This window comes from Convolutriloba macropyga, chromosome 9 (assembly GCF_964194025.1).
Source record: "Convolutriloba macropyga chromosome 9, txConMacr16.3, whole genome shotgun sequence".
Classification (NCBI taxonomy): domain Eukaryota; kingdom Metazoa; phylum Xenacoelomorpha; order Acoela; family Convolutidae; genus Convolutriloba; species Convolutriloba macropyga.
Genome location: NC_134476.1, coordinates 14,807,661 through 14,824,159, shown reverse-complemented (window position 1 = coordinate 14,824,159; position 16,499 = coordinate 14,807,661). Strand labels below are relative to the sequence as shown.

General features: G+C 35.8%; 1 protein-coding gene across 2 annotated transcripts in view; it reads left to right on the top strand.

Annotated features, from left to right (window-relative positions):
* LOC142346064 (Kv channel-interacting protein 4-like) overlaps positions 1-5,109 on the top strand; it is a 35,035-nt gene extending 29,926 nt beyond the window's left edge. Inside the window, exons 5-9 of one of the 2 annotated variants that reach the window (XM_075398557.1) lie at positions 1,620-1,689; positions 2,615-2,685; positions 3,378-3,485; positions 3,924-4,073; positions 4,792-5,109. In XM_075398557.1, the coding sequence (XP_075254672.1) occupies positions 1,620-1,689; positions 2,615-2,685; positions 3,378-3,485; positions 3,924-4,073; positions 4,792-4,914 (522 nt within the window). In that variant the 3' untranslated portion in view covers positions 4,915-5,109. The remainder of the gene's footprint in view (positions 1-1,619; positions 1,690-2,614; positions 2,686-3,377; positions 3,486-3,923; positions 4,074-4,791) is intronic. The other variant, XM_075398558.1, reaches the window with a different exon arrangement.
* The last annotated feature ends 11,390 nt before the right edge of the window (positions 5,110-16,499 follow it).

The window sequence follows — 16,499 nt, the reverse complement described above, 5'->3', positions numbered from 1 at the left end:
AGACAGAAGACTCAGTGTCAGACTGATGGCAGCTGCCTTACTTTGTTGAAGAGCATGTGGTGGCGAGCTAAGTTTCGCGAGAGCCGAAAACACAGCCTGACTGGAAAAACACTTCGTAATTGTTTTCTGAAATCTTATTCTATCTGGATTGCTATTCCCAGGCTTCAACTAAGCGTTGTATCTTTTTGATAAACGTTTAAATTTGATAAAAAATAGATTTTTATTCAAAATTTAAAAATTTTGTGATCAATTGAAAGTTGCCACTAATGACAAATGACAGCTTAAAATGTTAAATTTGACAAAAATTGTATTAAAGTTAGCATTTGAGTAAGTTTTTCCCGTTGTCGTCAGCGTATCAACATTCGATATGATATTGCAACAACCATATATTTTTCAGTTTCCAATGTCGTAAGCGGTATTGATTGAACCCAAAATGAATCTCAGAATCTCATCAATATGTTTTTTTATCCAAAATCTTTTTTTAAAAAATTTGGTACTGATTGAGCCCAAAGTGAATCTAGAAATCTCAGCAATTTTTTATCCAAGAGGAATAGTAGTAGAAAAGTAGGGGAATTTGTTTCACCTTGTAAGGCTGTATATAATTGAATGACCATTTTGAAACAATGTGACGAGCAGCAACTGCGATATTGAAACTGCGATATAGTAGGAGTAGGAACGAAAATGTTGAAATGTTACATCTTCCCTAAATTAATTCCACGCAAAAGCTGGAAGACTGACATTCATAATTTGTTTTTACTTTTTCTGAATTTTAGCCAAATGAACTTAATCAATAGGCATTAATCAAGATGGCATTTTTACATCTTATGAAAAAATTGAAAAAGAGGTGGATCAGGTGGTTTGTGATCATATTCACTACAACAAATTTTTTGACTTCTAGTGACTTCTTCATTAAATAATGAAAATGCAGCACAGATCTACTATTTTTTGTTCCTTCGACACTTCTCAAAAAGTATGATTATATAATAAGCAAACTGATGATAATGTTTTAAATTTTAATGATTTCACAGCTTTGAAAATAGCAAAAAGACAGTAGGACGCAAAGTTGTTGAAAACTGGCAAAAACAGTTATTTTAGCAAAAAGGGGCTCCAAATGCGACGGAAGTGTACACGTTACAAACTTTTTCTACGAAGAAAAAGGCTTAGATAAGCTCTGGAATGAGACCGCGTCATAATTTTCGAGTTATGATGCAAAAATAGTCAAACATTGTGAAGAACAATAAATTGGGAGCAACATATACTTCGCAAGTTTATTTTCCGTAAAATGTGTAACCACAAAATTTCGAGTTTGACTGTTCATTTCTCTCAGAAGTGGTCCTAAAAGCAGCCAGTTATACCAACAAAAGGAAAAATTTCCAAAACTTATAAAAAGCCTGGGCAAAGGGGGAGAAAAAAATTCGAATTTCTTAATGTTCTTTTTGTAACGAAATGCACGGGCAATGTGTTCTAAAATGATACTACGTAAGGTAGTCTGGGATACCCTAAAAAAATAAAAAACTGTCTGGGTAAGTAAAAGCGAGGCTGGTATAAAGTTCTTGTCCTTTTTAAAAAATGTGGGATTATTATGAACCACTTGCTGTGAAGAATTCCGTTTGTTTTAGTCTTGCTCAACTGGGGTGCTGACAGAAGAAGCGCTTCAGGAGATATTCGGTCAAATTTTTCAGATCGGAGGTAAATTAGTAATGTTTTGTTATTGTATATAAAGAATTCAAGCAGCGAAACTAATATTTAACACGAAACAAGCTTTTTAATAGCTTGTCCGGGTTACTTATACAAACAATTTTGTGTATACTCGTTTCTTTTTATCCATTTAATCTCTTCATGCGTAGTCGAATAGAGGTTATTACGCATGAAATCTTCACATAGAATTTTCTTCTGTAAATTTTATACATTTATGACTAGTTTACCTGATTGTAAACAAATTAGTAGCCATTATGATAAAGCATAAACAGACAATATTGGAATTCAAAAGTTTCTTGAAAATTATATGAAGTTGCAGTGCTATTTAGTTCAGTATCGCTGTAAAATGTTCAGTTTCAATTTCTGCTTAGGTGTTTTTACTCATTTTTTGAGATAAAATTGAAATAATAACCAAAAGGTTAAATATTAAAAATTTATTAATCTTTTTCTAAGAATGAGATCAAATCACATTAACTAATTTAATTAAACAAACTTCGGATCGACGCTATGAAGAAAATTCGGATATATTCTGTTTTGTTGCCCCCCCCCCCCCCCCCCCACCTTAGTGACCTTATATTTTTTACGCCTTTACGCCCCCAGGAGCACGTGCTATTTTCTTACATAGTAACGTGCTATATAACAACATATAATTTATAACTGGGGGGGGGGGGGGGCGTAAAAAACACTGGGGGACAAAACAGAATATATCCGAAAATTCGGATCTATTCCCCCCCCCCCCCCAGTTTTTTATGACCCCCAGTTACAAATTATATGTTGTTATATAGCACATGACTATGTAAGAAAATAACACGTGCGTCTGGGCGTCATAAAAGATTTATGCTCACTAAGCTGGGGGGGGGGGGGGGGGGGGGGGGGGGACAGAATAGATCCGAAAATTCTTTCAAAAATATTTCAGACTCTGCCGAATTCTCCCAACTTGTATTTGCCACACTTGACCATGACAATGACGGAGAAGTCATCTTTGAGGTCAGTCATAAATTGCACCACACTTTGGTCGCACCGAATAATTTCATTTCCCATGAGCAAGTTTCGTTTTCATAAACAGCAAAATTTACTACCGATAACTATCAATACCGGATAGCTTATCTTGTATTTTGCAAATTAGACTAATATATAGTTCCAGTAAGTTTCAACGTTTCATGGTGTTAAAATATAACGTCAACACCTGGAGGGGTTAGGTGGGGGGTGGATAACAGAAGTTATATGCCCACTCAAAGCCGAAACAGTACTGTTACATTTTCCGTCTTAGACTATGACACTCCAAATTTTATAGTTTTACATCTTTTTAATCAATGGTGTATATAAATTGTAATATATAATTCAATTACGTATTAGGCTGTTGAACCATTATCAATGCAAGAACGAGCATAAGTTTGATCACATACGATATTGAAAAAAACTTTGTTCACGGGGGAGGGGTATAGTTTCCAGAATGGAACCCATTTCTGCAGGACAGAATGACGCCCCAGTATGAGGTCTGCGTCCCAAGACAGGCATGGGCCAGACGAACTCGGGTCGAGGAAAGGGTGTCCGTTGTGATCGAGCTAATGGTCCGGACAAAATTTCGGTCGCGCGGCTGTCTGGCCCATACCTGAATTGAGTCTGTTTTTGGTCTGTCCAATACCTAAATGCCTGTTCTTATACTTTTAATATTCCAGGAGTTCATCAGAGTGTTGTCAGTGTTGACAAGAAGAGGGTTAGAAGAGAAGCTAGAGTGGATATTCAAATTGTACGATATAGACCAAGATGGCACTATTAACGAACAGGTTAATGTCCATACCCCACTAGAGAAGATAATAGAACAAAAACGGTGTGATTCTTGAATTAAATTACCCCATTTTCGATCTTTATCTACCTTTATTCTTTAATAAAATACCGCTTTTGACCTTTCCACTTACTGTCTCTCCAATTACGGCAAGTCGGAATAAAAACTGCCATTCACCTCAAGATAAATTTACGATTATTCGTAGATTTCGGTGATCAGTTTACTTCGACCCCAGTTTCCTATTCGGAATCAGAACTTATGGTTGCTGAAATCCGAAAGAATATTTTTTTTCAACAAGATGATTTTGTTTTTACTAAGAGTACAAAAAATTGACTGTAATTTCCACAAAGTATACAATTTTTCTTTATGAATAAGAGCAAATTCAATTACAATTCGAGAATTAAGCGCACCCAACTTTTTGTTTCTTTGATGTTTTTAGGAATTACTGTTAGTGTTGCGTGCTCTCTACAGTATGTCGAGTAGCAGTAGAAACAGTGCAATGACCGCCAGTAACAACCCATCGCCCACTGGGGAATGTCCCCCCACTACAGACAGCCTAATTTCTGACCACTTAGCTCGCCTATACACGGTAAACCGATATCTAAAAACCGATATTTAAGCCGATATCTCGATTCAACTTGTCGAAATATCTTTCTGGTTTCGATTATATATTGAAAGGTAACAATCGGCATTTTTAACCTAAATATTTTGCTTAGATGTTATATCGAACAACGTCTATGAATTTCAATAGCCGAAAGCCGAAAGTGGAGAGTCTAAATGTTTCTGATCAGTTAGGGAAATTTCAACCCCACAATATTGGTCCTAAAATTTGAATGAAAATAACACAAGAAATTAAGGTTTCGATTCGGGTAAACTTTACTCAATTTTTTGATATAAAAAATCTCGAACTTTTTCTGTTTGCTCAGAACCGAAGAAAATTGTCTAATATTTTTTTTGCAAAATTGGACAAAAAGCAAACTAAATTTTTTATTTGTGGAGCAAGTTAACGGCGTGAAAAGAGCTAAAATATAAAAAAATATCTAAAATTTTGAGCCTCTTTCACGAGAATCAAAAAAATTGGCGAGTTGCCTCCACGGATCAGTACAGTTCTCCGAGTTTTTTCCGATGGTACACTTTTTCTATCTTTTCACAAACGAAAATAGCTTGACAAAATTTGGTCATATTAGCTCCAGAAAGAGAAATTTTGGGCATATTTTTGAAATAAAGAAAAGCATGCAAGCCACCAATCAAAATCTTTCGGGCACTTTATTTTGGGGCGGAAAAATTAAGTGAAATGATGTTTTCAGAAGTTCATCCTGGGCTCGCCTACGAAAAACGAAGGATACGTGACCTTGAGTGGCTTCAAAGAAATCTGCCTGGGAGACGAGTCCATCATGAAACAGATATCAGCACTCACTGTTGTAGTTTAGAGACATGACAAGCAACCATTCTTTATAACTGTTCACAATCAATACCAAAAAAAACAATCCAAACAATTGTTTAAAAAACTGGACTAGCTGAGAGGTCAACTAGCTGAAATGACGCCTATACTGTCGGGTTTCGTTGGGTAGATTTTCCATATTCAAATTACATGGCAGAGGACCCTAGTTGTGTTCAGCTAATGGCCTCTTACTAAGTCGGCCTACTAAATGCTATTTGAATCGAAACCCGTTTTAAGCAAAGTTGACCTCTCAACTATGGCAGTCATTAGTTGAGTTACTTGATTTCTTAAGACGCCTATTGAGTAAATTGTTTAGATTATGACAACTTTGTATATCAGACATGAACGCAGGATAAGAGAAGTTGAAGCAACAGGTGAACGCCAAGTGAGCCGATGTAACAGCTAGCCGAATGATAGATAATAGTTAAGTAATCTCTCAGAAATAATACATACAATCAAGACGTCGGGTCATTTCAAATGAACGACGTTTCAAGAAGGTGGATTTTGTATCGCATGGAAGGCAAAAATAGTTAATACACGCAAACTTTCAAAAATGCGATGATAAAGTAGTCTAGTTGACGGCCCTTGCTTCCGGATTGCATAGCACACGCGTGAGTGGCATTTCTAATTACTTCGAATCAACGTGCATACCTGTAAATACATTACCGGTGTATAATACCAAACTGAATTGAATTTGAATTTCTCCTGTTAATTTATAAAGCACGCAGAAGTTGTGGACACAGCAGAATCCACTATGAAAAATCCATAAATCCAAAATTTCATCAGGAGTGGACGCTTGCAAATACTAACGTATCTTAATTAAGCGCCCAGATTTTATTTAAAAACAAGTTTTTTTAACGTATCGTTTTGAATGATCAAGCTATATTGAAGTGCATTGACTAGTTTTTTAACTTTTATACAGGACATGGTCTCTTGTTCAAGCTGAGGTAGTATTTTTTGTTTCAGTAGGAAATTTATCAAAATTCTACCGCGATAACCCAGAGATGTCCGAGTTGAAACTCTTTTTGACGTTTTTGTTTGTATAATGCGAGTGGTTTTCGAGCGAGTATTGTACGAAAAATTTTGATTTGCGGTCAAAATCTTATTCATCATTTTGTTTGAATGTAACCCAAAGTATGATTTAAGGCTGAATGAAAGCAGATGTTTTATGTACAATTCACAAATTGTCAAAATTTTGAACTCGAATAAAGTATCAAAGATGGAGTCACTTGGTTTCTTTCTGAAGACAATTCTCAAAATTTTCTTTTGTAACCGTTCAATTTTTTGAAGCTTATTCAACGTTGTCCCACCATAAATAAGAAGTCCATACTCAAAAATTGGTACCACTGTAGTTTTGTAGAACATCAAAACGGTGTTGCGACTGCAAGTTCTCCTTAGCCTTGCAATTATTCCGATCCACTTCTTTAATTTTAAACAAATGGATTCCACATGTTTTTCGAAAGTTAAATTCGCGTCTAAAATTACTCCTAGATATTTGTAGGTATTGCACTTCTGAACTGGGCAGTTTTGAATGTTTGTGTTTGCTTTAGTTTCAAAAAAATTCATTAGAAAAGTTTTTGACTCGTTTAAATCCAATTTATTTTGATGTAGCCAATGTGAAACTGAATGAATTTCAGTAATTAATTCTTCATAGGTTGGTCTGTTTTTGAAAAGGAGGCTGGTATCATCGGCAAAAAAATACGGAGTGGATAATTTACAAGCGTCCACAAAGTCATTAAAGTACAGTATAAATAATACAGGACCCAGAACAGAACCTTGAGGAACTCCATTTTTTACTATTAGTTCTTTCGATATTCTATTTTTCCATTTAACACACTGTGTTCTTGATTTGAGATATGAAGAAAACCAGCTTAAAACCTGACCCCTAATTCCAAAGTTTTCTAATTTTTTCAACAGCAGCGAGTGATTAACAGTGTCGAATGCCTTTTTCAAATCTAGGAAGACCGTGGTGCTATTGTTCCCTTTTTCTTTTTCCAACCTTATGTTTTCCACTACATTTACGAGTGCATCAACTGTTGATCTCCGATTACGGAAACCAAACTGATTTTCACCAAGAATTTGAATTTCTCTATGTAGTTGAGAATTTTTATTTTCATAATTTTTTCAAATACTTTTCCAAAAGACGGCAAAATCGAAATTGGTCGATAGTTATTGGCATCAGTTTTTGATCCCGTTTTGAAATGCGGTTGGATAGTTGCTCGTTTTAGGCTATTTGGGAAAACTCCGCTCAAAAAAGATTCGTTGATGTAATTAACTAAAAATGGGGCTAAAGTTCTATCAAATCTCTTAATGAAGGTGTTAGTGATCAGATCCACACCATGCGCAAAAGAATTTTGTAGGCTGGCTATTTGTGAAAGCACTTCTACTAAATTTGTTTCATGTAGCATCATAGATTTTTCTTCAGCATAATTAGATGAAGGAAAGCTTATTTGAGGTAATTTGCTTACTATTTCATCTGCAACATTTACAAAATGTTCATTGAAATAATCAGCTATGCTACTGGGGTCATCAGTTCCAATATTATTGAAAACAAGGTTATAACTCACATCACTTCTTTTGTTCCTGCCTATCAATTTGTTTATGATTTTGTACATTTTTCTTGAGTCCCTACCACAATTTTGAATTTTGTTTTGTATGAAAAGTTTTTTTGTGTCGTTCATGATTTGAGTGCTCTTGCTTTTCAGTTGAAGATATCTATTTTTATCGATGTTGTTTTGTGTTCTCAACCATTTTGTTCTTGCATTGTTTCTCTTCGCAAAAAGATTTTTTATTCGATTTGTGACCCATTGATTCCTATTTTTCTTTTGTTTTATTTCAACCAAAGGCTGATGTTTGTCGACTACAAAATGTAAACAGTTACAAAATGCGTTGAAAGATTGATCCGTATTGTTATTCTGAAATATGATTAAATTGTTTTCCAGTTCCTTTTTGTATTTTTCAAACAGTATTTTGTTGTTGAAGGCAGACATACTGCGACGTTTAGCTGCTTTTATCTTGGGTTTAATCATACTTTTTGTTAAACTGAAAAATACTGGATAATGATCTGTGATGTCGTAACTGATAGAATTTACTATGCATAGATTTTTGTTGATATTTGTCAGAAATAAATCGAGGGATGATTTTGTTGTCGACGTTTCTCTAGTTATACCCGAATCCATTAGGTTTATACCGTTACTAGAGATAACATCTTCAAATCGCTTTTTTATTGGAGTCAGAGATAGCTGATCTATATTGAAGTCTCCACATATAATAAGATTTTGGTTCGCATCCACCATAGTCTCAAGATCGCTGTCAAATTCAGTCAAGAACTGATTTTTATTGAACCCAGGGGGAACATAGTATGTAATCAAAGTATAGTTTTCGTTGTTTGTTCTAATTTTTATACCTAGGCTCTCATCATAGTTCGTTGGAAAGCTATCTAACAGAAGAATATCCTCCCTGCAAAACATGGCTACTCCTCCACCAATTCCCACCCTGTTTTTAGCAATTATTTTCTGATAACCTGATATATTGAAGTGTTCTTCATGGGAACCCTCTTGTATCCAAGTTTCAACAAGGCAAATCACAGTTGGTAGGGACTCAAATGTTTGCAAAAAAACCTGAAGTTCCTCAAGGTGTTTGTTTAGAGACCGGATATTAACAAGCAAGACTGTGAATGTTAGTTTTTTGATGCATAACTTTTGTTTTGCTGAAATGAAACACCGTACATATTTTGTTTTTTGTTCATTGGTATATCATTTCCATTGTTTGTTGCGTCCATATCAGGCGAAAAAGCATAGGTTCTTTTGTTATTCATGAATGGAGTACCATTTTGTACAGTTTGCAAACTCTTTTGTTGTCTCCTTTGATAATCCGGTAGCTCGCTGATGTCATCAACTGGTTGATATCTTTCACCATCAAAAGCCCATAAGTGTGATTTCTTAATCTTATAGTGAATGTCCAGTTCTCGAGCTTTTTTTTCAATGATAACATCCTTTTTCGCCAGTCGTTCATGAATGAAAATAGGATTCCCCATCGAATTTCTCAGACCTCTTACCCATGAAGCACGTTTCAGAATTATGTCCCTTTGTTGCAAATACAAAAATTGAACAATAATAGGCGCAATGTTTCCATTTTTTAGTGGGTGGGCAATCGAGATTTCGTCGGGATTCAAACTAACCTGTAAGATGTTGTTTACTATTTGTAAAATTGGTGCGAGTACATTACCATCAGCTGGGATGTCGATGATAGTAAAAATAAGAAACGGTCTGTTTTGATATCTTTCTACTGCTGTTAATCGTTTTTCTAACTGATAAATGTTGTTTTCTGAAGTAATTTGGTTATTCTCAAGTTTTTCGAGACGATCCGTAAGATTTTGTATGACTAGGTTTTGCTTTGTTACAGTATTTGTAAGTTTTTCAATAATTTGTTTCAGTTCGGAAATATTTCCTGTAGTAAAGTTCTCTTGGTTGGCCATTTTGATAATAAAGCAACGTGAATTTCAGAGATTTTGAATGGCATAAAAAGAGCAAGAAAGAGCAACTGCTTTGTTTCGCTTTGTTTCGCTGTTCTGTCAACTAGCAATGTTTAGGTATTACTTTACAATGGAAGTGGATGCAATTGTCGTCCAGTCGAAACAAAACACAGCCATTCATTTGATTTTTTGTCGTGTTGATCGGCCCACCAAAACATCGTATGGTAGTTGATATTTAAAATAAGGTCCTAGAGACCAAGTGAATGCGAGTCATATCAAGCCACTGTTCATGGCGAAGCCTCTCATGTGGTTGAATGTAATCTAAAAATCACCGGCCGGTTAGGGACTGAGACAAACTGGAATACGAATATCTCGAAAATTTTCTCACTTGACCCATTTTTCAAAATTCAGCTTCCTTGCATATCAATTTCTTGAACGTTACCGACGTTCAATGAAGGACTTCAGAAACTGAGGTATGAAGCTCTCATAAAAATGTAACGCATCATTCAGCACAAAAAGCCAAAGGGGAAGAATCTGATTAATTTAGCTTAACTTTCATTGACCTCAAGAATTGAAAGATTAGGTCAGTCAAAAATTGTTGAATTAACAGAATGAACGAGTACAAGCCAAGCCCATTGTTTGTCAGCTTCTTCAGACCGTAGAAAAGTATTCATCTACGGTCACATTAGTAGTTTGATTTTTAATGTTGAGTAAGCAACAATTGCAAAATAAAAGACATAAAGTTTTACATCATTTCTTAGTTTTAAATCATATTTGGGACAAGTTTGACCAAAATGTGTGTTCACATAATTATTAAACTGCTCCTCTTATTTCATATCTGTTCAATGTCAGATGGAAACCGTTGTAAGAAAAGTACATCAAATAAGTTGTTAAGTGCCTAAGATGAAAATTGAATTTTGAAGAATTACCCAACTCTTTTAATTCAATATAACTTCAAGATGTTCCAGTTTCCACAATGTTAGTTTACAAGTCTCGGACAAATTTAAGCGAAAAATCGGAACTTAATAACATTTGCTCAATTTCTTTAAATTTTGCAGTTTGGTCTAATCTATTGACTGCTGCCCAAGAATGTCTGGCACATTTTCCATATCGAACAGATAAAGCAGCAGAAGTAACTTCAAGCTTTGTTTCGAAAGCTATTAGAACTTTCTCAAAAAACTGCTGAATTTTCAAAGCTTGAAACATAAACTGACTTATTTCGGAACAATTGATCTGGAGCGACATATGGGACAATTTAATTCAGAGGAGGCTGTTGTAAAGATACCTTCTCATGGTTGTAAAATATAATCCCACCAAGGGCTGGTTCGAAGCCCCGCTCATTTGTGTTCAGTACTTACGCATTGACCACTCAGCTATCACTCCTTGGTGAAATCTTACAATCAATTTTGTTTTAGCGAGAGACCTATTATCTGGAAAAAATCAGTTTAGGTCACTTAAAAATATATTAGTCAAGCGAGAAAAAGTCACTCGAGAAGTGAAGTTGAAAGAGCGTTGAAGAACATAATGGTCAAGCAAAAAAAAATTCATAAAACGAAAAATAAAACTTTGTTCGCGAGAAATCGAAAGCAAAACTATCAGTAAAGGCTTCCCGCAAAAGCAATCAAGGCAACCAAACAAGCACCCCAGTGCGTACGAATATGCACGGACACAAAGGTTTCTGCTACGTCTTATTTGCAGAAAATCGAAACCGAACATCAACTCCAATAGCAGATAACATAACAAAGTTTGATCAATTGAGGAATTGAAACAACCTCAAGTAATACCAACCAAGCAACCAATAAGCAAGCGGGTTGGATGATCGACATTCAATTCACATAGGATGATCAAAGACCTAACAAACTCAAATCTCAGTAAAGAAAATCCAGAACCCGAATTACTGCAAAATAATGTGGACGACTAATTTTTGTCACCCTACTGGTGGCAAAGGAATAAATGATAATGAAAAAGCGAAGTTGATTGCCAGTAAACGTGACAAATGTAAACTGCGCCCATGAACTCCGATTGAGTTTTACCAAAATCTGCGCTCACATTATTATAAAACTGCTCCCCTTTATTAATATCCGTTCAATGTCAGATAGAAACCGTTGTAAGAAAAGTAAATAAGTTGAAAAGCACCTCACAAGAAAACTGAATTTTAAAGAACTATCCAACTCTTCTAATTTAGTAAAACTTTAAAATGTTCCAGTTTCCACAATTTCAGTCTACAACTCTCGAGCAAATTTGAGCGAAAAAAACGAACTTAACATTTGCTGAATTTCATTAAATTTTGCAGTTTAGTAAAATCTATTGACTGCGGCCCACCATGTTATCTGCCATCAACTCAAATAACAGATAATGCCTCAATTGATCAAATTTTGTTATTTTATTTTGAAACAACCTCAAGTAATACCAACCAAGCAACCAATAAGCAAGCGGGTTGGATGATCGACATTCACATAGGATGATCGAAGACCTAACAAACTCAAATCTCAGTAAAGAAAATCCAGAGCCCGAATTAGTGCAAAATAATGTGGACGACTATTTTTGTCGCACTACTGGCGGCATATGAGAAAATGATAATGAAAAAGCGAAGTTGATTGCCAGAAAACGTGAAAAAATGTAAACTGCGCCCATGGACTCCAATTGAGTGCAAATTTTTTATTTATCTGTAGTCACCTCCAACAAGAAGTAGTTTGAACTCAATTGCAAGGTTTTTTGGAGATAACTCAACATATTTGCTGTTACACTGCTTAGAAATAGTACAAGGCTGAAACAATCTTTCTTCTGTTAACAGAGCTACCACTATATCTAACAAAAAAATCAGTCTTTAGAAGCTGATCGCTGACATTCCAAATTTTGGGCTCATCAGCGTTATTAACACGGCAATCCTAAGTGTTCTATTTTAACGGAAAAACATTACTGGTGGGCAAAAATTTACAAAAATTTATCAGGAGCACATAGTTTTCTTCGGGCAGATAAGACTTCAATAGTACTTTTCATTATTTAAAGACTTCAAGAATTCACACAGACAAAAAGTTATAAGGAAAAATGCACAAAGAACAGTATTGTTCTAGGATTTCGGGCCGAAATATTACAATTTCCTGTAGGAAACCACTGCAATTCTAATCCATATCAAAATTATGGAGACCATTTTATATCACCATTTTCAGATTAAGATTTCAATATTTGCGAGATGCTAGGAATACTGGCTGACGGGGTATGGTAGACAAAAAAGTTTGCCGACAGCTGAGTTTTAATAAGTCAAAAAATCCCATCGCAGTATATGAATACAATCAACGGACCTTTATCTCAGCGGATTGCAGTCACTGGGACTTTTTTTTTGCTTAGCTGCATACCTTTCGGTATTTCTCAGCTGAAGAAGCGTTCTGGAATACCCCGACGCAGCTTCAGAATAAATAAACGTGCGTATTCTGTGTAAATTGCTAGAGAACGTTTTAAACTTTATTTGGTTGTAGGTTATTCAACTTTCGCCCAACACGGCTGATCTGTTGCAGGATCTAGTTTCCGCCCGCAGTGCCGTTTCTGAGATGTTAAGAATTGAGAATGATATAGCCCGTAATTTAAAATTGCTCCTTCGCAGTGAGCGGAAAAATAGGATGTTCCATTTTATTCGGTGGATTCTGACGTCGTTACAACTTCTTTATCTTTATAGTGATATATTCAAATTTCGTGACAGGAAAAAGATACAGTTCACAAGAAACGGAAACACATTTCACGCAAAGACGTTATGTACAATGGTTGCTAACAAAACCGACAAACGTCGGGCGAACTGCTCTCAAACGACCGATTGGCTTCGACAGTAGCTAGCCACGGTTTAGTGAGGATAGCTTAGCTTAATTGAAGGGGCGTGAGGTGAGCGCAGCGGGGGGTGGGCTGATGGGGGGTGGGGGCAACGGTTGGAGGGGGTCTTTGGCTGCACGGGGCCCTAACGGCCTGAACGATGTTCAGAGGTAGGGATTGGTTAGGAGGGGGTGAAGAAGTGTGTGTGTGCGTGTGTGGGCGGGGGTGAAGCGTCAACTTCAAAGAAACGCCTTTGCACCATTAGTATAAGTCTACAAAACAGTTAGTGAATAGCATAATTGGAGACTAGTGAGCTGAAAGGCTCTAAGCGAACTTAATGCCCGCTGGGCGCTACCTGTTAATCCCGTTTTTGAGGACGAAAAGTCAAATGGGTCAGACGAAAAATAGCATAAAAAAGACCAACAGGACTACAAAATTTGTTTGAGAGCCATCAACAAACTATTAATTGTTTAAAGAAGCTATGCCTGCAGCGTTGTACTATTAAAGTACCTACTTTTCAAAATTAGTTGCTATGAAATAAGTGTATATTAGACTACTGCTTTGCAAGGTTTTAAGTCATCAATGGATTGAAACGAGGCCAAATGCCGCTTGAATGCGTTTTTTGAAAGCGTTAATATACCTGCCCCACAGAAAAAACGGTTCAATGATTCGGTTCATTTATATTACCTATTACTGAACAGTTGATTTAATCGCCAGCATTTATGGGTAGTTGCTCGTATTACTGCTGTATTAAAGGACTCAAAAATTGGGCAGATCTGTAAATTGAGATTTTATTAAGCTAGAGCTCTTGTCACATCGAATTCCTTGTGGCTTGAAAAGACGCCGAATGATCATTTAACGAGTGTCGGAAACAGTGACCAAATGTCCTTAATTTACGCTGTTTTGTGCCTGATTTAATATAGCTATCCTACGAACAGAACATCAATGACACTAAATAACTTGTTACTTGCCCAATAATAACACCTGTTAGTGGTCAGCTGACGTTAGTGGTCGTCAGCGTTATTGGACAGTTAAAGTAGCCTGCAGCAGTGTTGTTGGATTGTTGACTTAAATATAACCGACTAATGGGAACGACTAGTGGGAGCTCTAATCAATTGCAGCCTGCTTCAATCGGGGGAGGGGGGGATGGGACTACGAAGTTCAATAGTGGGCTTCATATAACCACATTAGAGTTTAATATGTACCACTATTACGCTATAAAGTGAAAAATGGCACTAGTTTAGGCGGACTTTTCATTTGACTTTTAGTATTAAATTGCCGCGAATTAAGTTCAGCTGCTTGAAATTGTGATTGAGAGGGAGTTTTAGATCACGCGAAACGCAAAGTCAAGCGCGTAAAAGTCACTCGAAAAGTCAAAACTGTCAGGCGAAAATTTCGCATAAAAGACACGTTCAATAATTGCTTCTCTACGAGAGCAATTAATAATCGGTGCTAATGACCAGGTTCGCTTTGTAATTCTGTATTAATGGATAAAAAAATCACGCACATCTGTAAAGTAATTCCAAGCTAATTGGGCTACGTTGCACTGGCTTCTGGTTATTTTTACGTGTACGGCTGTGTTTTTACCCTGGGTTATCAAATAAATTTTGCGTCAAATTTTATCCTAAAGGAACTGCCGCCTAGTCACAGCAGTGCTCGATAACTGACTTTCATTATTTCCTAATAAACCAAATTCCAATCTCAGAAAACGATTTTCCATTGAGTATCAAGCACTGGCAGTCTTATTTTCTGTCCAAAAAATAGTAAAGCATAAACTTATAATTATAGATTGCAGCCCAAAAGACACGATAAGCCAACATGGGCAAAATGGATTTGAGAGCGACATTTATATGCAATTTGGTAGTCTATCAGAATAATTAATTCATTTACAAATTGTATCATACGCAATTTATAGCAGCATATCTATCTCTGAATGAGAAACTACGGGAGTATATTTTCTATCTACATCTAACAGGATTTTCAGTCTTGAAATTTAATTTAAGAACTGTTTCTTCATGCAAGTTTAGGAGTCTATTTGTCCTTTGAGCATACCCACCCATGTCATCAAAATTTTCGTTACAACCTCAACTACCTGGAAAACTATGCCCTATGTCATTTTCCATAAAAACATCTGACAAAGGTCAAAACGCGGCACGTTAAGAACACCCATATTAATTCATATTAATTAGGAAAAAACCGCTCAAGGCTTACACCATTAATAAAAGACTAAGGCAATAGTTGTACCTTAGCATGTAAAAAGTATTCTTCGTTCACGTGGCACAATGAAACAGTTCCGTTATATCTTTAAGTTAATACCTTTATTGACACGTTACCAAGCACATGTGTGGACAATTTAATCACTGATGGCATTCGACAATTCAATTCGTCTGTCATTGACATCCACGAATTTCGGGATAAGGATAACTGTTCACTATAAACGTAATTCTGATTGGAATATACAACAGCAGAAACAAAATTAATCTATCTAAACTTGTTTGACTCGTGATAAAGCAAACAATAACATTGACATCGATAGTATCAATACTCAGTGAAACTTAACTTGATACACCTTTCGGATATGTTTCCATGGAAATCTTAAACTCTTTAGAAATTCTCCTATTTTGTCTGAACTCATCGATTGCCGCAATGTTGTTTATGACCTCAATTGATTTTTGTTTGTTTTGAGTATACGGCTTGTTACTATGTTGAAAAATTGGACGCAACAGTGCATAGGGCATAAAAGTTTTACGCCCCGAAAGACTCAGGGCGACATACATATCCAGGAAATTATTATGAAAGATATTACGCGCACGTATTTACCTTGACATTATTTCATCAAAGTCTCGGCAAGTTTCCTATCTTTCAAAGTTGATAATCAATTCTAACGAGATTTGTTTCACTGGTTACTCTACGCGCAGATAGAACAGAACAGCTCGATTTTTTGCAATCAAAATTAAAAATTTTGAAATAATTGTCAAAATTTGAAATTTCTGCTATTAAATGGTCAACTGTGTTGAGAAATACAAATTTAATACAATTGTTACCACAGAATGATTATAGGCTCTCGGTATAAATGTGAACGTACACTTTATAGAACGGGATACTTTTCTAAGTTTGTGCCAAATTATTAATTTATTGCAATAGATAGATTTCCGCACTTTCCATTTCTCCCACTAGAAAACATGATTCAGTTCTCTTTTCGGATCTAGTTAACTAATTCGAATGATGCAGATGCATAATTAACAAAGTCAATAGGTACGGTGTAATTTTGACCTCCAATTTGCTTGAACTAATTTTTC